Raw genomic sequence first — 23,829 nt, 5'->3', positions numbered from 1 at the left:
ATTATTAATAGAGTGCCTTATTGCACTTTTTACAAATATACTACTTCAGAATATAACAATATAATTTAACAGGGCCGTTGGAACCATGGCTATGCAGTGGTTAAGCATTTGGCTGCTAACTGAAACGTTGGCAGTTCAAACCCACAAGCCGCTCTGCGGCAGAAAGATGTGGCAGTCTGCTTCTGTAAAGACTATAGCCTTGGAAACCCTAAGGGGCAATTCTACTCTGTCCTAAAGGGTGGCTATAAGTCGGAATCGACGCGACCGCAATGGGTGTTGGGTTGCATCTAAATTCACGCTAAAACTTATACATTGAAAGGAAGCTTATGTGCCACAAAGTAACTAGCTTTGAAGACTACAGATTTATCCTAGGAAGGATCGCACTGTCTAAGATCCTATTAGAATCGCCTTCAGAGCCATCTGAAAGACAGAAATTCAGCAATCATTTGATCAAGACAGCATTACTCAATTTAGTTACCCAATCATTTTACTAAATTTAGTTAAAAATTATTTTTGGATGATTATAGGAATATAAGATTCCAGAATATAAGATCTCATATGATTTCACATCTTATATTCACTCATGTAAAATAAAGGTGTGCGACTCTGGAGATACCAAAAATAACAGGTGCAGATACTAAAAGCAATTCTGTAGGAGGAATCTCAAAAGTATTTTGGGCAATAACTGTGCCACTTGAATAGGAACGCAACATCTTAGAATTATGACTACCTTGAAGAGAACAATGCTTATTTTTAATATGACTCCCTAGCTTATAAGCCTTGTACTCACTGACAACTGGATATCAAATGTTTGCCTAATATAAATGGCATTTTAACAAATATTCTCCATATGTGACTGGGTATTTATTAAGCCGTCTTCCATACCAGACATTTGCTATATAAAGTATAGGTTACCTTCTTTTTTTGGCATAAAAAAGTAAAACACACACAGTTTCCACATAGTGATATATTCCAATGCTCAAGACTTTAATCATTGGTCAAAATGGATACCGCATTTCTACTTTTAAGATTAAGATGACAAAAACAAGGGTCCCTATTAATAACTAGTACAATTGTTAAGCAAAATTTTTATAATTTCAAAGTCATTATACAACTTTGTTTTTTAAATGACTCTCAATGTGAAAGATTGATAATAAAATCTACTTTTCTTCTTGTGAGAACTAGAATGAATATTCTTTGATTTTTCTAAATTTGTAATCCTCATGGTGCATTAGGTTTTCTAACATTTAATATATTACCTGCAGTCAATCACCCGGCCTTGGTGGTAGAAGGAAGTTGGAATAATCTCACCCTGAAGTTGACCAATACGTGGAGCTCGAGTAAGATTGGTACAGAGTAAAAATCCACAGAACACATCACTGAACATGTTTAAAAAAGAAAAAATACAGGGGGAATCAAGCTCAGAAATTCAAAACTATTCAATCTATTTAAATTTCAAAAATACTCTTTTTCCTTCTCAACAAAAATGTCTGTCGAAGATATTGTTGACTATGACCCTCCCTCCTTCCTTGCTAACAGAATCACAGCTTTGTTTGGGATAGGAAAGTGCCCATCCCTGAAAGATGAATCATGAATGATGTCTAACACTTTCAAGACCCAATTATTTTCTCCTTTGAATTTTTTGTTGATACCATATATTTTCACTAATGAAAGGCTTGCTGATTAAAGGACTAATTCAGAATTTTTGTTATGAGTTATGGATTTTGATACCCATTATCGGGGTAACAGCCATCTCAGTGGACCCTGGATGATGTAAATCCCGCCAATATGAGTCAATGATAGAATTTTTTTTTAAATTTTATTTCTTTAAAATTTGCAAAATATAAGGTAAAACATGAAGGCAACTGGCAATGACTGCACATACATTTTATTCTAGTCTCATTCTTTTTAGCCTTTTTGTTATTTTTCAGAAACGTTTCAAAATATGGTACAATGCATTCTTCTTTACCGCAAAAGCTGTATTTACAGCTCAAATAAATAAAGCCAAGGGATTTTTTCATCTCAGAAAAATTACCACTACAATGCATTCTTCATTCTGTAGAAGCAGTACCTAGAGGCAAACTAAATAAAACCAAAGGAATTTGAATCTTGGGAAAATTACCACTACTATGTTTTCTTCATTATAACGAAAGCAGCACTAACAGCTAAGAAGCAGAAACAGCTGCCCTGGAATACTGCAGAACTGCTCACAGCAGTGCATTCTACCTGCTACATGTGGAAGCAATGAGTGGGCCCTAAGATTGAATGCAGGGTAAGAATAACTTATAGGAGTTCCAATCTCTTGAAACGTACCATTGCAGTGCATTATTCCTTATTGGAAAGGCATTATTTACTGTTCAGAAGCTGGAAAAGAAGGCAGCCAGCTGGAAACAATGAACGGTCTAAAGGAGAAAATAGCCACTATGACTGAATGAAGACTGGCAAGAGCTTATTCTCACGGTAAGTACATTCTCATGAGAACGTAGCAACTGGGAAACATAGTGAGGAGGCTTATCTCAAAGAAATAAAGGCAAACTTGTTAAAAGTTTAGAAAATTCACACATCTGGGAGGCATTGCCTAAGACATTGCTCAGTTTACACAAAAATGAGGCTCCCACTTAGGATTTTTGAGTTTCACACATTTCAAAAGGTTCCCACCTTGAGGCTAAACGTGTTAAAATCAGGCTACCCCCTTTCCAAAGAACTCCAGAGGCATAAAAAGTAGGTGGGATATGGTATGTCCCACAGGTCTTGAAATGGTCATAAGTAAGCTATGCCCACTTTCCTGGCCATCTTCCTCCCCGCATCCCCGGAGCTAGAAGTTGCCGCTGTGACTGAGTTCTAGCAGTGTTGAGAGAGGTAAAACTAGCTAGGGAGTTGCTGGGGAGAATTTTGCTTTCTGGGTAAAGGCTTGTTGCTCCTACCCTTGCTTCCTGCTTTAGAACATAGAGCTTTGTATCCACTTTGCAGTCATGAGTTCACAAGCATAACAACAACAACAAAAAAAAGAGTAAAAGGATTGAAAGGGCCTGGGTTCTTGGCAACATGAAATGACTCACCCAACTTGAGGGCACCTACCTCCAGCCTATTAAGTAGATAATGAACTTCTAATAAATGGGCAAAGAATTGAACTAGTATATCCCAGAAAAGGAAATCCATGCCCAATAAATACGTGAAGATGTGTTAAACCTTTTCGGTAATAAGGGAAATGTAAGTTAAAACCAAAATAATACAGCAGCTCACACTCACTTGAATAGATAAAAGTAAAAAATATGACAATACTAAGTGTTGGTGAGAATCTGGTATGACACAATTTTCATACACATATTAGTGATACATATACTAATGCATTCATTTTGGAAAAGAGTTTGATATCATCTGGTAACACTAAAAAGATATATCCCCTTTGACCTAGCAATTCTTCTTTTAGGTATAGGTCCTACAGAAACTTGCATAAATGTTCACAACATTTGCAAAGAATGTTCACAGCAACATGGCTTGTAATAGCCAAAACACGAAAACAAACAAATGTCCACTAACATAAAATGGAGAAATAAATCATTATATATTCATATGAATATGAATGAAAATGAACAAAAGACAGTTACATACACCACAAAAGACTCTAGAAAATACTGAATTTAAGTAGCAAAATCCAAAATAACACATGCAGTATGACTCCTTTTATATAAAGTTACAAAAACTTTAGGTAAAATACATTGATTGGGGATGAAACTTAGGCAGTAAAACTCTAAAGAAAAGCAAGTAAGCAATTGCCATAAAAGTCAGAATGATGGTACCTCCGGAGGTGGGACTGTGATGAGAAAGAACAGGACACATTTCTGGGATGCTGCAATGCTCTATTTTACATGGGAGTTCACTTCGTAATTACTTGGTAAGCTGTATATTTATGTGTTATTCCTTTTGTTTGTTTATATGTTATATTTCACAATTTTTTAAAGTTTAAAAAACATACAGTAATTTTCCTTAACTCATTGGTGGTTAGGTATTCTGCTATCAGTTATGTTTTACAATAATCTATCCCCAATGTCTCTCAAACTTTTTGAAAAGTCATAGAGAAATAAAGAAAGGTTGGGCTGGAATCTCTGTTTTTAATTTGGTTGAATTTGAAAGAAACTACAGTCAAAGATTCGTTTTCTCCTAAGGCCTCATCCACCACCAAAGACTACACGGAACTGTAAAGTTTCATAAAGTACAGCATAAAGATCATCAACTAGAGAAAAAAAAAAGTTGTTGCCGTCGAGTTGATTCCAACTCATAGAGACCCCTATAGGAAAGAGCAGAACTGCCTCATATGGTTTCCAAGGTGCAGCTGGTGGATTCGAACTGCTGACCTTTTGATTAGCAGCTGAGCTCTTAACCACTGTGCCACCAGGGCTCTAGAGAAATAAAAATTCCCTTAAATCCTGCTCTGCTTCAAAATTGGCAGAAGGTTCCTCATTACTATGGAAGAAAAAAGGGGGAGCTTTTGCCTATAACTTAATGGTCCCATACATCTAAGTGACTGAATCAACCTTAAAAAACTATTACGTCAAAACTTTAACTTTCCTCAACTAATGAAGAGGAAATATTCCTAATGTGATCTGAAAGTATATCATTTTTTGAGTAAAGAGACTTCATATATGCACTGTTGTTGCTGGGTGCTGGAGAGTCAATTCCAACTCACATCATCCCCATGTGACAGAGTAGAACTGCCCCATAGGATTTTCTTGGCTGTAATATTTATGGGAGAAAATTACCAGGTCTTTCTCCCATAGAGCTGCTGGGTGTCTTTGAACTGCCAATTTTTTGGTTAGCACCCAAGTGCTTGACCATTACGCTACCAGGCTCCTTCAAATATGCATTAATTGGATTTTTTTTAGAAGAAAACAAATCTCAGACATACATACTAGATGAATAATTAAATCAAATGGTGTTGCACTCATGAGATGATCAAAACCATGTATTATTTCACTTTGAATGGTCCCAGAAATATTTTCCATAGAATCTATATATTTTGCCTATTAAACTTTGCATATATAGTCAATTCATAGGCCATATCTCCTAGCAAAATAGAAAATTAAAACCTAATATTAATTTGTAATATTTTGGCAAAGTACCACTTTAAAACAAGCATCAAGTAAAATACAGTGTGTGAGAAATTTTCAAAATTTTATAGAAATGGTATGAGTTTGTGCCATAGGTTAGCCCATGGCTGTCTGGCCTCAAGATATACTAATGTAGTTTTAAGATACTTACTTTAAATTTTTAAATAGTTGAGCATTTATAAAAAAAATCAGTAACATTTATTTTGTGCTCATTTCATATTTGAATCAGAGCTTCCAAGTCCAGTTATTATGCCACAAAGCTGACCACTCACTGTTTGCTGCACTGGATCCATCGGTCTCCGTCCTTCCCGCAGTTCCCCTTCTCTGTGCCTTCTGTATTCAACTTTTCATAACAGAACTTATCAGACCCTGCAGCCTCTTTTGGAGTTGGGCAAGAGAAGAAAATTTCTTTTAATTCTCTTTGCTATCCGTAACCTATAGCATGCTGATAAATGTTTCACAACTGGCTCTCCAGGAAAAAAAGAAATTCCTAATTTGTAGCATTTGCCAATTTCCGTGGTGTAAATACTCCGTGGCTGGCTTCAAGATACCAGCGTAATGTCACCTGAATTGCAAAAGTCCTGAAAATATAACAACTGGCTCTTGCAAGCAAATACAAGGCAGTTCCAGCACACCACTGTTTTTTTAATCAGAGAAAGAAATTCCTTTCAATTCTTGTTGGCAGGCTTGGGGATGGGGGTGGGAATGACCATCTGTAGCAGGAATTAGTGAATTAACCTTAAAAGACTATTAAAACACAATTCTAACTTTCCTCAACTAATGAAGAGGAAATATCGCTAATGTGCTCTGCAAGCATATCATTTCTTGAGTAAAGAGACCTCAAACATGCACCGTTGTTGATAATAAAGCTAATAAACATTAATCCTGTTTTAGATCGGGGATATTGCCTTAGCCTATAGAGATTTTGTGTTGGCACTTGGGTTTTGATATTTAAACTTCTTAAAAGATAAATATGTCTCTATTATCTTCACTTTGTCAAAATGAAGCACCAAACAGGAATCTTTCAGTTAAATGGTATTTGCCAAACACTGGAGTCTTTTGTGCCAGGAGCTCTGTTCTTCTTTTGTGTGCTTTCTTTACTTTTGGGGTGACCCAGCCTCAGTCATCAAGGCAGACCCATTCCTCTCTCTTCCAGTCTGGCCCTCACAAACTAAAGTTCATTAGAGAGGCCCTGTAAATGTCAGGGAGAGAATATATGTACTAACATGTAGGGAATGTTCTGGAAATCATGACCATGTACCTGAATCTGTAACTGTCTACATCTCAGGAAGTAGGTACATGTCTTCACTTCACACTGAGATAGTAAATAACAGAATTTTAAAAGTAACTCTGATACTTTCCAGGAGAAAAACACAAGGCTAATTTGGTAGGGTAAATGCTAAATCTAAAGTACGTAGTACATGATACAAGTCTCTGGATAATGAACCTGACCACGGCACTTGACCCAATCTTTCCAAGTGGATGCAATGTCTCTTTCTCAGACAGCCACAATCACTGAAGGAGCCTATTAGGTTCCTTCCTCTGATGATAACCAGACTTGAACATTTGTTTTCTGTAGGTTTTGTGACTGAGCTTCATACTTCTATTTATTCTAGAACCCTTTTCTAAGTTGGTTTTAAAACAAAACATCACTCCAAGCTGTGCATCTCTTTCAGCAAGACTGGCAGAGAAGAACAATATTAAGAGAAAACCAGACCACACATGTGACCCTCAGACAGGAACACAGGACCTACTTGTTCCCCAGATGTACTGGCACTGGTTATCCCGGGTCTTGCACTCCCCATTGTAGCAGCGGCCCTGAGGCAAGAGGACACACGTTACGAGGCACATGGAGCCAGTGCTGTTTTCCACAACATTTCACTGTAAGGTCTTCTTTTAGTTGTCTTGATAAGCTCTTTTTTCTTTTTTTTTAAATTCCATACCCTAATATTTTCATAGTGACCAAATAGAATCACATACATCTTAAGAGATGCATGAATAACGGACAGTTAAAATTTAAACTCAGAACACTGGCCTCATAGGACAGTGCTTTAAATCCAAACTAAAAACCAAAAAACTCATTGCCATCAATTCTGACTCAGCGCAGCCTTACAGGACAGAGTAGAATTGCCCCACAGGATTTCTAACGCTGTAAATCTTTATGGAAGCAGACTGCTACATCTTTCTTCCATGCAGCGGCTGGTAGGTTCAAACTGCCAACCTTTTGCTTAGCAGCTGAATACTTAACTACTCCACCACCAACGCTCCTTAAATCCAAACTAGCCATGTAAATTTTCGAATTTTATGGAAAGCAAAAAATTGGTACATTTCCTTCGGTGATATCGTTATGATTTTTATCTTCTCTCCTGTGGGACTGGCTGGGCTATAACATGGCTTCAAAAAAAACAAAAACAAATAAACAAAACCCCCACATTCGCCTATAATTGAGAACACGTTGAAATTATTAGATGGTCACAGCTCAATAAATTGGGTTCCTACCTCTTTAGTCATTACCTTTTTCTCCTTTCCTACAGTTTCATCTGAACAATTTATCATCAGAGTTAAACATCATAGAGTTAGTATTTGGTTTGGCATGAAGCAACTTTGAATTAGAACACCACTGTGATAACTGTTGCTTGAGTTGCAATCTCCCTTCAAAGCCACATTTATCAAAAAAAAGAAAAAAACCTTTCAAACGAATCCTTTTTTTAAAATTTTGTTTGTTTTTTTATTGTCATGGTTTAAATGAAGTTTACATTTCAAGTTAGTTTCCCATACAAAAATTTATACATACATTGTTACATGACCCTAATTGCTCACCCCAGACTGTGACAGCACACTTCTCCTTTCCACCCCTGATTCCCCATGTCCATTCAGCCACCTCCTAGCCCTCTCTGCCTTCCCATCTCACCTCCAGACTAAAAGGAATCCGTTTAAAATTACATTTAAAACTTAAAGATCAGCATACCTGATTTTGATTGCATGCGTATCCATCTTGCTTGTGAAGATTTGGTGGGCACTGAAAAATACAACCTTTTTAGTAAATGTTCAACATATTAATTACCTTTGGATAGTGTGCATAATGTGATATAAAAAAGGTAAAAAATGCCAGAATGATAAATATTTCACAGGGAACACTTTAAAAAATAGTGTAACTCCTAAGGAGGTTACCTAACGTAATTCTATTATTGCTAAAAATAAATAAATAAATAAATGAGGTCCATGCAGTGGATGCTTTTTATGTTTCTCTGTTTACCATGAGGTGGTCTAGAATAACAAATTAAATTCACTTGCCTACAGAGTTACAAGTAGAAAAGATTAAAATGGACAATGAAAGAAAAGAATCACTTGTTATGTAGGAGTGGACACATTCAAGAACTAATTTATAAGACCTTGCTCAGCTCAGTGAAAATGTCAATTCTGAATTGACACCCAGGACACTCACCTATAGTGTCTTTACTACATCTACCTTATTGAAAAAGAACTATCGATCCCGTCTTTCAACTTAATGTAAGTGCTGAATCTCCATTCCCTTTCTGATGTCTCAAACCGCAGACTTGTTACTAGAACAATTTGTGGCTGATGGTTATTTCTTTTTATAGGTCTATTTATCAAATCATGTTTTAAAAGCACACTTCATTTTCCCCAAAAGTTACCCTGAATAAGTTGAAATTTTTATTCTGACCATGCACTTTATTTACCACATTTAAGAGAGCTGAAAAAAGATGAAGTCAATGGCTCTGCTACAGTGTTAAAAGCAGGTGTGACAAGTGAATAAGAAACATAGTTACATGTACCGAACTCCTCCTAAGTCTTCACCTTCTTAGCAAATGACAGTTTCACCCTTCCAATTGTTCAGGCCAAAACCTTGCAGTCATCCTTGAGTTCTCTCTTTCTCTCACACTCTCCCCCTCCATTCAGTCTGTCAACAAATCCTGTCAGTTCTACCTTCAAAATAAATTCACAATCCAACCCCGAGACTATGGCCCCCAGACACCACTTTAACTCAGTACTGAAGTTATACCTGAGGTCCAACTTTAAGCCAGAGATTAGACAGGCTCATAAAACAAAATGACACTAAAGGGGCACACCAGCCCAGGGGCAAGGACGAGAAGGCAGCAGGGGACAGGAAAGCTGCTAATGGGGAACAGGAGATCGAGAAGGGGAGAGTGTTGACACATCGTGGGGTTGGCAACCAATGTTACAAAACAATATGTGTATTAATTGTTTAATGAGAAACTAATTTGCTTTATAAAACTTCATCTAAATCACAATAAAAATTAAAAAAAAATTCACAATCTGAACACTTATCACCTCTCCACTGCTAACACCCTGTCCAAGCCCCCGTTATCACTCACCTGGATTACCACAGTAGCCTCCTCACTGATTCCCTTGCTTCCTCCCTACTTCCCTACAGTCTACACAGCTACCACAGGGATCCCTTTGAAAACATAAATCAGATCATCTTACTCCTCTGCTCACAACTCCCCAGTGGTTTCCCATTTTATCCAATGGCTGAAAAATTCTATGTGGTCTGCTTCCACCCACCTCACTCCATCATCTTTCCAATCTCATTTCCTACTCTCTTCCTCGGTTCATCTGTCTCCATGTGAACATGCCCATGATCTTTGCCCTCGCTCTTCCTTCAGTCCAGAAAGATCTTCCCCGCAGGTTTCTGCATGACTCACTCCCTTACCTCTTTCAGGTCTTTGCTCAAATACCATCATCTCCAGGAGGCCTTCTGGAACCATGCTCTTCAAAACCAAAACCCCCTCCCACGCTGACATTCTCTGCACCTCCATTCTGTTTTCTTTCTTTTCCACCGCGCTTATCAACAACTGAGTTTATGTATTTTACTTGTTTATTTATTGTGTCCCTATTTTAATGTGACCTCCATGCAGGCAGGGATTTTATATATATTTTTTGCCTACTTTCCCCTAGCACCTAGAACAGTGCTGGGTGCATGGCTGGTGCTCAATTCCTACTGGCTGACTGAGAAAATAAATAAATGAACTATACAGATACAATCAGGTTATTCTATGCATATCAAGCTGTTTATCAAGTTCACTGGAGAGAGATAAACTAATTTAGGATTGTAGGAAGCACTAACTTACAATGGAACACTTCAGGATGAGATGCTTTGGCTCTACATCATTCTAATGAATAACTGATTTCTCATACAAGCTTTCAGTCACCAGTTTTTCATTCAACTTGATGTGTATTCAAAGATATAACTGTCAGCACAAAAACCTGGAAGTACTGTGCCAACTACACAAAGACAGAGATCCCTGTGGCCTCTTGCATCAGAATCCACTCAAAACACAATCATCATCTCATTAAGCAACTAGCATTAATTATTCACTTTCTTGAAAACTAAAGCCTCCACCATGAACAGACATGGAAAAGAAATGCTGCTACCAGAACAGGTACATCAGGTTCTAAAATGAATTTGTCATATTTTACTTTTGTGATGTTTCAAGAAAGAAAAAACTTGTAGAATTCTTTATTAAAAAAAAAAAAAAAAACTATGAAGTGTCACAGCCACGAGAGAGGATTTCTAATCAAGCTGTTTTTAGTTTAGTTTAATAAAAGCCAGTTCTGACAGGGATCACAACAGAGGGTCCTGGACAGAGCTGGAGAAAGATATAGAACAAAATTCTAACTCACAAAAAAATACCAAACTTAGTGGCCTGACAGAGACTGGAGAAACCCTGTGAGTATGGCCCCCAGACACCCTGTTAGCTCAGTGATAAAGTCACTCCCCAGGTTCAACCTTCAGCCAAAGATTAGACAGCCCCATAAAACAAAATGAGACTAATGGGGCACAGCAGTCGAGGGACAAGGACTAGAAGGCAGGAGGGGACAGGAAAGCTGGTAATAGGGAACCCAAGGTCGAGAAGGGAGAGTGTTGACATGTCTTGGGGTTGTTAACCAATGTCATAAAACAATATGTGTACTAACTGTTTAATGAGAAACTATTTGTTCTATAAACTTCCATGTAAAGTACAATTTTTAAAAAGTAAAATAAATAAATAAAAGCCAGTTGCTTGTCACTGGAATGTTTAACAAGGGAAATCATGGAAGGTCTTGCGTTCTTTGAAGACTTTTAAAACAGAAGTGTACTTTATTCTGCCTGTACTTTATTCTGAATTCAGCCTCTAAATGCCGAACCATCGTCCCAGATGGTTCACTTGAGGCAGGCTGCAACAGTGCAACAGCGGTTAAATGTGCTTATTTTAAATTGTGTTACACCATCCATTTAGGTGACATATCTTATAGCGCTGACACAAAACATCTCCACATCTTTCCAAAAATATCTTTACTGTATTGTCCAATACGATCTGCCAAGGATGTCTCCCAATTGCACAAGTTTTTGGTTTTATTCTGTTATAAATTATGGATTTAAAAAGTAGCTCAGAGGCATCAGTAAATTCTAATATCAAAATCAAGCCAAAGCATACTGATGAGATAAAGTCATAATGTTGCCTGTAGATGCTGATTCTAGGAGATGCAGAGATTCTCAGTGATCCCGCTTTTCAAATCATTGTTAGTATTCATTAAATTCAAAGTTCACTGTCTCTTAGAGAGTAAAAGACTATTTGGAATAGGGGGTTAGCTCCTTCTATTCCAACTATCTATTTCAGGTTAATTCTACCCACATTAAGAAAATTGTTAATAAAAGAATATGCTATTCCAATACGCCACTGTGAAATTAATTTAACAGTACAATTTTCACATTAGACACAGAAGATATAAGGAAGAACTTCCTTTTTATTTAGACTATAGAATGTTAGCTGGAACATAGAGTATGTATTACAAAAGCACCATTTCCAGTAAATTCTAGGGCAATTGATGAATTAAAAGTTGAAATGGAAAAACTATACTGAACACACAGAACCAAAACCATATATGATGGGTATTAAAATAGGGGTAGTCTACAAAACTAAAAATATAACTCTGTGAAGCAGTATATATCAGGATTTTCAATACCTTTGTCATTAAATATAGAACCCACAATTCTTATACTGTCACTACATTATAGAAAAAATGCAAAGAAATCTATATTTAAATGTAAGAAACAGATGTGCCTAAAAAAATCACAAAAGAATATCCTGAACATATTTAACTACCTCATATCCTTAAATAGGTCTATTTAAATTAAGCCTCAGAAAATACGTATCAAGAACTTTCGAAAAGTTGACTGGGAACCTTTCTTTCTCTCTCTCCCCATGTTACCTTTCAGTGAAGAGAACTCATTTGGTGTAACTCTGCCTACTCTCTGCTCCATTACTTACTTCCAGCTCAGGGAGGTGGATGATTGATTGTTAAGCTTGAGAGGAATAACTGGGCATTCTGGCTCAATTCTGCCGTTCTTCTCTTGGGAGCAAGTCTACCTATCCACATACGGCACGCATTCTCTACTACTTCTCCACACCACACACCCTGCAAGGGCCCCCCTCTGCAGGAAGAGGTTGTTCTGACCCAATTTGTCAGTAACGCTTTGTTATAGACAGAATCTGGGAATCCATAAAGCAGCCCATTTGGCCTCATACTAAGCATGGCCTTGAACTTGGGCATTTTAATAATCAAAGTGGTACTTTGACCTCCAACTTTACTCTCTTTATTGGGAGCCCTTTGGAAACCACAATATCTGGCAATAGGTAATCCTACTCCTAGGAATTTATCCCAATGAACTAACCCTGAACAAAGAACAGTTTTTAGAAGTGTACCAAAATGCTCACTGTCATATTAATTATAATAGTGAAAAACTGCCAACAATCTAAATATTCAGCACTGGGTATAGAAGTCAAATTGATATAGCCACATGATAGACTCTCACGCAGTCATAAAAAGGATATTTATAAAGACTGTAATCACATGGGGAAATGCTTTCGAGTAATGTTAGAATGAAAATACAAGCAGGATAATACCCAAAATTCTTACCATGGCCTACAAGTCCCTCCTGCCCTGCTTTCTGCCTTCCTCGAGTCGTTTCCAGCTACCCTTGCTTTCATTCTATTTCTTGAATAAGCCAAGCCTCTGCACTCACTATTTTCTGACTGGCTCCTTCTCATTCGTGTCTCTACTTAAATGCTACATCTCTGGGAGGATGTACCTAAAGGCCCCACCTACACTCTTTTCATACCACCCTATTTTATGTTTAGCACTTATCACAATCTGCTATTTTTGTTTACACCCAGCAGAATGTAAGCTCCGTGAGACCAACGACTTGCCTATCTTGTTCACTACTATATCCCAGCATTCATAGTACAGGTAGTCCCGGACTTAGACGTATTCAAGTTACAACAAACCGCACTTAGGGCAGTCCGTTTTTTGTACATCTTATCATTAGTAATATGTACTATATACAATGTTGCAGCGCATAATTTGCTGATGTTATCATTCTCAGATGTTTACTTGCAGATGTTCAATGTTATGATTTACAGTCAAAGGATTAGTTGAAGTTTTTTCTAAACTAAATCAGGGGCTTCAGTTGCTTGAAAACATGGACCCAAATGCTGATTGCTTTGCTAAAGTTAGTAGGCAGATTCGAGAAGCAGTGAAATGTTACTTCGAAATATATGAAGAAAAAAAGAAAAGGACCATACAGGCAACTCTCACTAATTTTCTAACTAGAAATGCTATCCCCATTCCCAGGAATAATCCAGATGATCCAGAACTTTCCACAGGTGGAGTTATTACAACTGACAAAATGCCGACATTGTCCAACTCCTCTTCATCGTTAATTTTGTATTTTTTTATGTATGTATGTATGTGTTAAAATATATCTGTAAGTTTATATGTAGTGTTTCTAATCCCAAAGACAAATAAAGATAGGATTTATAAAGTTTCCAATAATAAAAAGCAATAATAATGAAAACTAAAAAAAAAGATATTCGACTTACATCAGAAATGACTTACAACAGAGTCATCAGAACAGAACCTTATTCTAAGTCGGGGACTACCTGTAGTGGTTAACAATAGTAGGCCCTCAACAAACGTTTTTAAGTATTTATCTGAGTGACAAAGACTTAAAATAATATTATATAATTAAAAAACATAAAAATTATGTAAAGACATGATGCTGGAAGAAAACATTGCTTACGTTATAATACAAAACCAAAGCATAGAGGCCTCTGAAGCGAGGGCTGTGTACGTGGGGAGAAGGTGGTGGCAGAAAGTCTGAGGAAGGTGGACTTCTGCTCCCAATACCGTTTCAACCAGAACAGTGCTGCTTCTTCCCTGTTTTCTACATTGAATTTCCATTCAAAATTTTGTTTAAAGAAAGGAGTTTGTGGATTAAAATTTTTTGAAGACAGTACATTAGTGCTTCATCAGCACGAACACACTGTTTTAGACATGGGGACCAGGAAAGAAAAAAAGAGTTCACTGTATATAAATCAAATAACAAGAGCTAACTATGAACGGAAAATTTGGAAAAAGAGATTTACGTCCAAAATAAAAAATAAATAAACTTTCCAAAAATAAAAGCATGATGAAAGCTAGAAAGTACTAGAAGACAAAGCAAAACAAAATGAAATACAAAAGGAAACAAAGCATATTCATAGATGTAATATATATTGAAAGCTTTAGAATGTGTATTTACAAGTAAAATGCATTACCTAACTCTCAGTTTGCCATACCTGGCCAGAGTCTCCGGTACAATATTCGGTAATATCACACCCATTCACAGCATCCCGACATTCGTACCCTCGTGGTTGAAACTGCAAATCAAAAGTCATTAGTTACGGGCTAGTACTGATATTCCAAGCAGTTAGCATTCTTATATTCGCCAATATAATCCTCATATTCTCCCAAAATCATCACCAAATTCTTTTTATGAGTTAGCAAGATAGTTGCAGAATATGAACAGGCCCAGATGTCACCCTCTGTACTAAATATGAATCATCAATCAAGGCATTAAATGTTCAGGCTTCAAAACTGTCTCAGAATATTATTTTTCAAAAAAAACACAGGCAATTATGTAAAGAAGAAACACTGGTTTGGCTTACAAAAAAATAATAAAATATCATAATACAAATATTTAAGATCTCTCTAAAGATTGATGTTCCCATCCAACCTTGACTAATTTGCACAGTATCATGGATATTGATCTTGCCTCTGCTAAATATCCAAAATCAAATTTTAATGAAATCATATGAATTACCTAAGTCATATCAATGAATGCCCACTGTGTACAAGGCATTTTGTTTGTCTGGGTAGCAGGGACATAAAAGATGAGGAAACAGCCCATTACCCTCAAGCAGTTTATAATTTGGTAGGATACATAAGGCAAGTACAGCCTAAGCTAAACTCTTCTAGAATACCATAATGCATAACACCTTTTGGTATTGAAGAAAATAATAAAATCATGTAATTTTATGGTTATAAGAAATACTAGATGTTTTATAGATAAGAAAATAGAGGCTTAAAAAGATGACTTTTTAAAAATTAACTGGAGGCCTCTGTAGATGGCGGTAACTCTGTGTGTCTGCATACACATAAACTGTGTACTGGTTGCTCTTAGTTGCTGTCAAGTCAATTCTGACTTATGACAACCCCATGTGTTACAGAGTGAACTGTTCCTTAGGGTTTTCTTGGCTATAATCTTAGTGAAAGCAGATTGCGAGGCCTTTTTTCCATGGTACCACTGAATGGGTTTGAACCACCAATCTTTAGGCTTGCAGTCGAGCACTAAATGTTTGCATCACCTAGGATTCTAAACTGTATATATACACATATAAACGTACATATATATTACTTCCTCATCTAGAATCCCTGCTTTTATGGGGAACTTAAAAAGCTAAATATGAGCACTAGTTTTTATGTGCAAGGAGCCCTGGTGGCACAATGGTTAAGCACTCTGCTGCTAACTGAAATGTTGCTGGTTCAAACCCACCAGCCACTCAATGGGAGAAAAGACCTGGCGATCTTCTCCTGTAAAGATTTACAGCCTAGGAAACCCTATGGGGCAGTTCTACTCTGTGCTATAGGGTTGCTATGAGTCAGAATTGACTAGACAGCACACAACAACAACAGTTTTTATCCTCAGGGTCTAAAATATTAGGGTAAATCTTAAAAGATTTGGGAGTAGCTCACATTATAAAAAAGACCACAGGAATTGTCCCTCTCCTATTCAACAATTTAATTTGGTCTTCATCGGTGTCAGTAGGGCAACTCAATGTTTATTTCAGAAGTGATCTATAGGTATATTTTCTTAAGGAGTCATTGGAGGATAAGGGTACAGGATGGTTAATAGTAAATAACGGTAAAAGCAAATGTTGTGACACAGAATTTGGGTGGACTTACTGATTCTACAAAATTGCCAGGCTGGTACCACACTGTCAACCAACAAGTTTGTGACACACTACACAATTGTTTATGCATTGAGATGTTTGGCTAATCAGGCAAGTGAAAGAAAGATGAAAGTGTGTCAAGCAACTTACAAGACATGAGGTATTGTTACAGCAGGGCCCGTCACTGCAGTGGGCCCCATTGGAGAGGGAGCATTTCTTACAGCACAATCCGTAGCATTCCTAAAGAAAACACTTCACGTGAGTAAACAAGGAATCTTTCCTGTTGGTCAGTCAACATTCTCTCCACACATGACTTATGCATAATTTAAATAAGGAGACTTATATTACAACAGTAAGCAATATTTTCGGAAAGAATCAATCATTTAAATAATGATAAGTCTTTTCTGTAATGTTTCTCAGCAAAGTATGATCTTCTATGAAAGGGCTTCCCTAACAATGACTAGGCTTCTTTCTTAGCAGACATCCCACCCCTGATTAGTTCTACTTTACTAAATTCTTACTACTCAATCTAGTTTTATAAAGAAAAATAATACACAACATGTCAAGAATGTTTCATGATTTGGTAAAACTTGTCTGAGATGACTATGAGCTACAAAAATTTTAAGATGTAGGGAATTTGATTAGAAGGATCCATTAGGTTTTTTCAGACGAGGCCCTAAGTGACTAATTCTAATGTGTCTGAGCTAGGATTAAGCAATAATGAGAGAGATCAGAAAGGCAGTAAGACCACAGTAAATGATACCATGGGGGCCTCTCACTATTGCTATTCTTGTTTGTTCTGGGTAAGAGCTATACTGAAGGTAGAAGAAGCCTCTTATACCTACCACATGGAAGCCACAATCACATTCCTCCCCAGGTTCTACATAGCCATTTCCACACTCAGTGGGCTCAAACAGCTGAAAGAAATTAGGGATGGAAAGGAGAAACGTTTTCATTTATCACAGAAAATCAATACACCACCCCGGCCACGGACATGGTCCTATAATCAGCTACCATAGGCTATTCTTATGTGATCTGTTGTCATGGCATCTTATAAATGGTATCTGTTTGGGAAACGCTGTTCATTTATTAATAACACTTCTAAAAACTTCTTAAAAACGTATTTGAAATGGGGTAATATCTCTTGGGAAATTCTCTGGCAGTAGGCTCCAGAGACTACCTCTAGCACTAGAGTTACTTTTTATGGAGATAAGCTGTCAAGAGAAATAGATCACTTTTCATATTTGCTAATGGAGCTAAAATGTATTGCTAATAAAGACTCACAGACATCTAATTTGCTGACTCGTCTCAAGGCAGCTGAGAAGATATCAAAATTATTAAAAAGATAAATATGCTGTAGTCACAGCCAAATGTGACATATACAACCAAGTAAAGGCAAATAAATTTGTGGCTGGTAATCCATGCCCATCATTCTCACTGAATAGAAATATGCACTGTCTGAAGCATATTAAGTAAATGTGCAGATATATGCTTGGATGTATAGAAATCTCTCAGTCACTCATGGACCAATGGTAGAGTCAAATTTCTTGAATAAGCCATCATACAGGTGCTATGAACTTGCTTGCCTGGTAAACTGTATTACAGACCGATTGTTGAGGCAGTTGATTGTTCATGAGAACCATTCCTATTTCCCATTACCTAGGAAACCACCACACCTAAATGAAAACTGGAATAGCACATCCCAACCCAAATGCTCCAAGTCACAAACAGGAGAGGGAGAAAGAGATTCCTTCCCCAGCAGCAGTACACATCTCAAGGGAGGGTTGCCTTCCACCAAGTCTGCCTAAGAAAGACCTGGTTCTCCTTCCACTTTCAGGAAGGAAAAATTATCATAGGAAGCAAGAAAGATTTCCAAATTACTTCGGTAGGATCTTCTCTGGGAGAGTTCAGTGAGTTAAATCAACCGTCCAAACCTCTATGGATGGTATTCTGATCAGCAGGCAGAAAATGGAAAAGAGTTGGGGCAGGGGGGAACAAACTGGAATAGGAGTAGTGCGTTCTATCAAGTCATATGTAACCAATGCTAAGTTTCATTCTTAGGACAACTCTTCCTCCATTTTGAGGCGGATAACTGTCTTAAATCAAATGGAAAACATGGCAGTTGGGAAGGTTCCCAAAGCACAGAAAATATGCACATAGATAGTGTGGGAATAATACATAACACATACATACATATATACAGTGATTAAAAACCTTGAAAAAAATCTTTGATATATACATATAAACTATGCCACTGGAATTCATAGGTTTTTAAACCACTGTAATATGTAGTTTAAGTAGAAAAAATAAGTCCATATTTACTATTTTTTCAAATTAGAGATGTATAGTTATTTTATTTAGTTTCCAGATTATTGGAATAATTTTCTTCCTACTTACCAGCAGCTTCAGAAATCTAATGATGGATCTTACACACACACTAGAAACCTTAACCTCTCCAAACAACTCAGTGCTGTTTCCTCAGGCATAATGCTTATAATTAGCTGGTAAGCTGCACGGTAGGTAAAATTAGCCATGCGCACCGCAATTCAAAAATGCCAGCAGCTCACATTAGTTCATTATTACTTATTTCGACGATTTTAAACACTATGAAGCTTTCAGGATTCTGCTGCATTGAGATCAACGCCATGAAAGGCAGGCAGACCCGTTTAATGATGCAAGGTCACTTTAAAATTTCTGCTTCTTTTTCTGCACCCTTACTGAGATTTTATACAGATGTTAGGTATCAACCTACCATCTCCTAACTACAGTAGTATCACTTAATTATGGGTATAGAAATAATTATTCTGTCAGTTATCCACATTAATCACTAATTTTTTTACATGCTAACAATTTTACTGGCCTCTCAATTTGCAGACTATCAACCATTTTATAAAGCCATGAATTATATTTGATTTACAAAGTCATGTTTTAAAAAGAAACATGATATTTGCATATGCAATGTCAGAACTTCTATACTATCCTGTCTTTTTGCCTGTTGAACAACTTCGTTCCCAAACATAATATCATAGGTCTGCAGCCACTTATCCAAAAAATTTACACCTGATAAGTTTCAGAATGCTGGTTTTGCTGGATTTAGAAAAGTACAATGCATTTACCATGAGGCTATACCAAACACATGAATGTTTCTATAATAAAATACTTTCATCTTTCTGCAGTAGACTTGTGAATTTTCATACTATGAGGGATGAATAAACATTTTCAAGTTCAGGAGAAGTTTTACTGCCAAAAGTGTTTCCTGTAAACTTATGAAAAATACTTCCAATTTTCAGAGCTTCTTGAATTACAGAACTGTGGACAGAAATTGGGGGACTATGTATACTAATGTTGATGAAATGTCAATTGACAACATGGAACTCCCCTGGTAAAGAGACTACATAATATAAATGCATCCATGCCTTTGTGGCATCTGAAAATATTTTGGGTCATTTCTTGGCTAGCTGATACCAGTAACGATTCCTGCCTGTAAGAACAGACCACGCTTAAACTAAAACAAACAAACAAACAACAACAACAACAAAAAAGAAAAAAAAGCCAAGAAATTAGTAGTTAGTCCCCTCAAGAGAACGTTAAGGGGACACGGAAACTGGTTAAAAGATTTGGTCTTAATTTAACCCACTATCACTTAGACATGGTGTAAAACCCTAACATGAAATTTTCAAAGATATCTTAATTAAATGCTTATTTGTTTGTTTGGATGGGGAAGGGTTTGAGGGGTTTGGCTAGCACTAAAAAATCAAAGATTCAGAACATTCAAACACATTCAAACTAAGGTTTGTCATTCGTTCAAACTCGACTTACTCTGTAACACGATAAAGCCTTTTACAAATAAATATTAAGCCGATTGGCAAGAAACCTGCTTTCCAAGACAAGAATCTGATATTTGGCACTGTCTACTGTAAAACACTGGAGAAACAATTATACTTTCTAAGCTGCTAACCTTTGTTGGTCTGTTGAACAGACAGGCTCCACCACCTCTCTGCAGAAAGTCTTTATACTCCAAAATGCTGCACTTTGAGAACTTTCGGGAATGGGATACCCTGAGGAAAGAAATTACATAAATAATTTACCCAAGGCAGTTATCAGAAAATTAAAACCCTTGAACTAGTACAAAGTGTTCACTCTGAATCCCGATGAATCTATACAAATTACTACAAAGGATTTATGTTCAAATTGCCAAATAAATGTATGTGGTAGAGCTTTGTAAAAACAGAAATGCAAAGAAAATCACAGACTTGGGGTATAGGTTATAACCTCGTCAGTCAAGCTGTTCTGTGCACCTGGCTTGACACAGTATATGAAAAACTGATCACAAAAACCTCTTAATCTAGACCATGTTTTAAAATGCAGTAATTTTTATTCACTATGTCTCTGTAAAGGCAACCACTTTCATGCCTCTGCCCTAAATAAAAAGAGCTCATGACCTATTAGATTTTACAGTGGAGGAGGGAGTAATGAGGGTCAACTTATTAAAGAGTATATAATGCAGGCATCAGCATTGCAATTCAGGTAAACAAGGAAGCCCTAACGAGATGTGTTATACGTGTGTATGTGTGTGTGTGTGTATAATGCTTTTAGTATATGTGTGTGTGATATATATTTTCATATACATGTAGATACACATATATATATACACACACACATATATATACTAAAAAATACAATTAAGGTGTGCATCCATGGAGCCCTGGTGGCACAGTGGTTAAGAGCTTGGCTGCTAACCAAAAAGTTGGCAGTTCGAATCCACTAGTCGCTCCTTGGAAACCCTATGGGGCAGTTCTGCTCTGTCCTATAGGGTCACTATGAATCAGAATCAACTCAACGGCAACGGGTTTGTTTGTTGTTTTACCCATGAATAATAGCTCTTTCTTATTCTCATTTTCAAAGTCTATTTGGTGAAATTCACAATTTAGCACAAATACAAAATAAACAGTGATTTTGTGATTCAATTAATAAAATTACTTTCTCTGGGTCAGTACACAGGGGAATATTATACACATGATCAAAGTTAAGCTGAATCAGACATACTGATTCCTTGGGCATATCTGTAATAGTACTTTATAAGAAAGAGACAGGCCACTTATTCTAGGATATAATCCAATAGTTTTATGCATCCTTTTGTATGAGGGTGGTTTATGAAGGCAGACAGAATCTGCCACTGTTGATAGTGATCTCTTATAAGACCTACATATACATGTATATTTGAGAAAATATGTGCTAACTTTAAGTAGTTTTATTACATTCTATTGGTAGTCAGTCCAAAAGTTCATTCAGAAATTGGGGGTGTAGAACACAGAAGGCATCTCCCTATGGAACCAATGTCATAAATGACATTACCTTTACCATAGCAGTCCTCAAAAAAGTCTGTTTAAGCCATAATATTACTAAACTGTGGTACAAGGTTAAGGGGACTATGTTTCAAGTTTAAATTGTATTTCCCTGAAATACAGGTTCTGAAGTTGCAGGGACAGCAGCTGACCCCCTCTCCAAAACCTTGTGCTCACATTCCTCTTCTCCCCTTGAGCTGAGATCCTGTGAGCGCTGGTGCAAGAATAAGTAAGGGACTCTGTTTACACAAGTAGGTTAGGACTTTGGGCAACGGGTATTCATAGGAAAAGGAGTGAGACCAGAAGCGGCCCGGGGTGGGGGGGCAGGGTTCAGGTGGGCAGGTGTCTTGCATAGGCAAAGGATGTAGGAGAGCCACTTGAGTGAGGAAACTGCTCCCATCTACAAGGAGTGGACTCTAGCTAAGAGACCTTGAGGCAGTGGCCCCCATGGGGCAGGGGTCTCTGGGAAAGTGGGCAATGTTTCCAGGCTTTGTTTCAGGGAGACAATGGCAGCTCTGGGGCAGTTGCTCCAGTTCCCAAAGTAGCCACAAAATAAGAGAGTAGACAGGTGAGGGAATTTTAAAATGTCCATCAGTAGAAGACTACCTTATTTAGATACAATAAACATGTCTTAGTAAAAAAAGCTTTATTGATTATGTAAGCAGAATGATATACTTTTATTACTGTAAACATATCTATTTATGTATTTCTTAAAATGTAAATTGATGATTAAATTGATTTTCACAGACTCCTTCAGGTAGACAACCTGCTATTATTCTAAGTGTACTAAAAAATTAATGTCTCTACTAAAGTTAGAAGCATTTAATAATACGCTTCCTTTAAGGGTTAATAAGAAGCAGAAGGAGAGAACACATTTTACTTCTATCATCTACCTTAAATAAGAGATTAAAATATAAAGTGAATTAGCCTTTTCAGTTCTCTAAAATATCAGATAATTAATTATTGAATTTATACTAAGTTCTTAGCCTGAAATACCATTACCTGAGAGACTGTGTATCTAATTATATGCAGCAATTTTAGTGAAAGGCATGTATCAAATTCATGCACAATGAAAATTTACCCCGTTTCCTCCATGATGCAGCCACCCCAGGATTCTGTGCAGTCACATTCTAGTTATGAAACAATAAAAGCAACAGAAGAAAAAAGAAACAACCGTCACATCTTCAATTTGCATTACAGCTCTTGAAATAATTCTTGATCACCAATTCCATGTCAAATAGGTCCAGAAGGTGAAGTCCCACAGAACAAAGTTTGTTTCTTTAAAATCAATATATCTTTTCCTGAATTATACATCACTTTCTAAGAAAACAGCTTGCAAAAAAATAAAACTGTGCCTCTACTTTTGTAACTCAGACAACTCAGTTAAGTTCCTAATTTCAATGTCTAGTGAAAAGTACTTGGTCTCGAAGTCAGAAAGCCTAAATTCTTGTCCAAGTTTTACCATATAAGAGTCCCATAGGCAAGTACCTTAGCATTTCTTGGGTCTCAGTGTTTCCATCTCTAAAATGGTAATAACATCTCTCTATCTCCCACAGTTGTTCTGGGTTTCACACAAGGGTGCGCCTGCACTCCGTGAACTGTAAGCTCTGTTGCACTAGTGCAATGAATCATCATTGAAGTCCTTCTAACAGAGCAGTAGCGTCAGTAGGGTTGGTGTCACCCAGTGTGGTAACTCACTGTGTCACACCCCCCACCCATGGACCTCCTCCAGTAGGAGACCATGCAGAATCCTTAGTAATGTATTCTCTAGTAATGTTACTCAGAAATCATAATTCCTGTATATAACTCCTTCTTTTCCTTTAATCACTACTTCATTCTCAAAAAAATTATTGATATAGGTTCACAAATACTAATTACCACAGTATTGTAGCTAAAAATACCCCAGAAAATTTGACAAAATCAGCGACTGTAAAAACACTGGCAGCAACCAAAACAATAGCACATTTGTAGAGCGTGCAAACAAAACCACGTGATTCAAAGCATCATTGCAATTGGGTAATAACGACAGCTCTGACCGGAGGGCATTAGAAGGTTCAAAAAGTATATTGGCACAGAGTT

At 37.0% G+C, this 23,829-nt stretch overlaps 1 protein-coding gene across 1 annotated transcript in view; it reads right to left on the bottom strand.

The window, feature by feature from the left end:
* ADAM23 (ADAM metallopeptidase domain 23) overlaps nt 1-23,829 on the bottom strand; it is a 171,410-nt gene that overhangs the window by 26,969 nt on the left and 120,612 nt on the right. Inside the window, exons 14-22 of the mRNA XM_004378270.2 lie at nt 22,832-22,880; nt 20,364-20,463; nt 17,251-17,322; nt 16,556-16,645; nt 14,753-14,833; nt 8,077-8,127; nt 6,863-6,926; nt 5,381-5,486; nt 1,260-1,379 (exon numbers count right to left, since the gene is read on the bottom strand). Of these exons, the coding sequence (XP_004378327.1) occupies nt 1,260-1,379; nt 5,381-5,486; nt 6,863-6,926; nt 8,077-8,127; nt 14,753-14,833; nt 16,556-16,645; nt 17,251-17,322; nt 20,364-20,463; nt 22,832-22,880 (733 nt within the window). The remainder of the gene's footprint in view (nt 1-1,259; nt 1,380-5,380; nt 5,487-6,862; nt 6,927-8,076; nt 8,128-14,752; nt 14,834-16,555; nt 16,646-17,250; nt 17,323-20,363; nt 20,464-22,831; nt 22,881-23,829) is intronic.

The sequence above is a fragment of the Trichechus manatus genome, unplaced genomic scaffold (genome assembly GCF_000243295.1).
Source record: "Trichechus manatus latirostris isolate Lorelei unplaced genomic scaffold, TriManLat1.0 scaffold00056, whole genome shotgun sequence".
NCBI lineage: Eukaryota > Metazoa > Chordata > Mammalia > Sirenia > Trichechidae > Trichechus > Trichechus manatus.
Note: the sequence above shows the minus strand (reverse complement) of the source record. Positions and strands in the feature narration are given on the sequence as shown.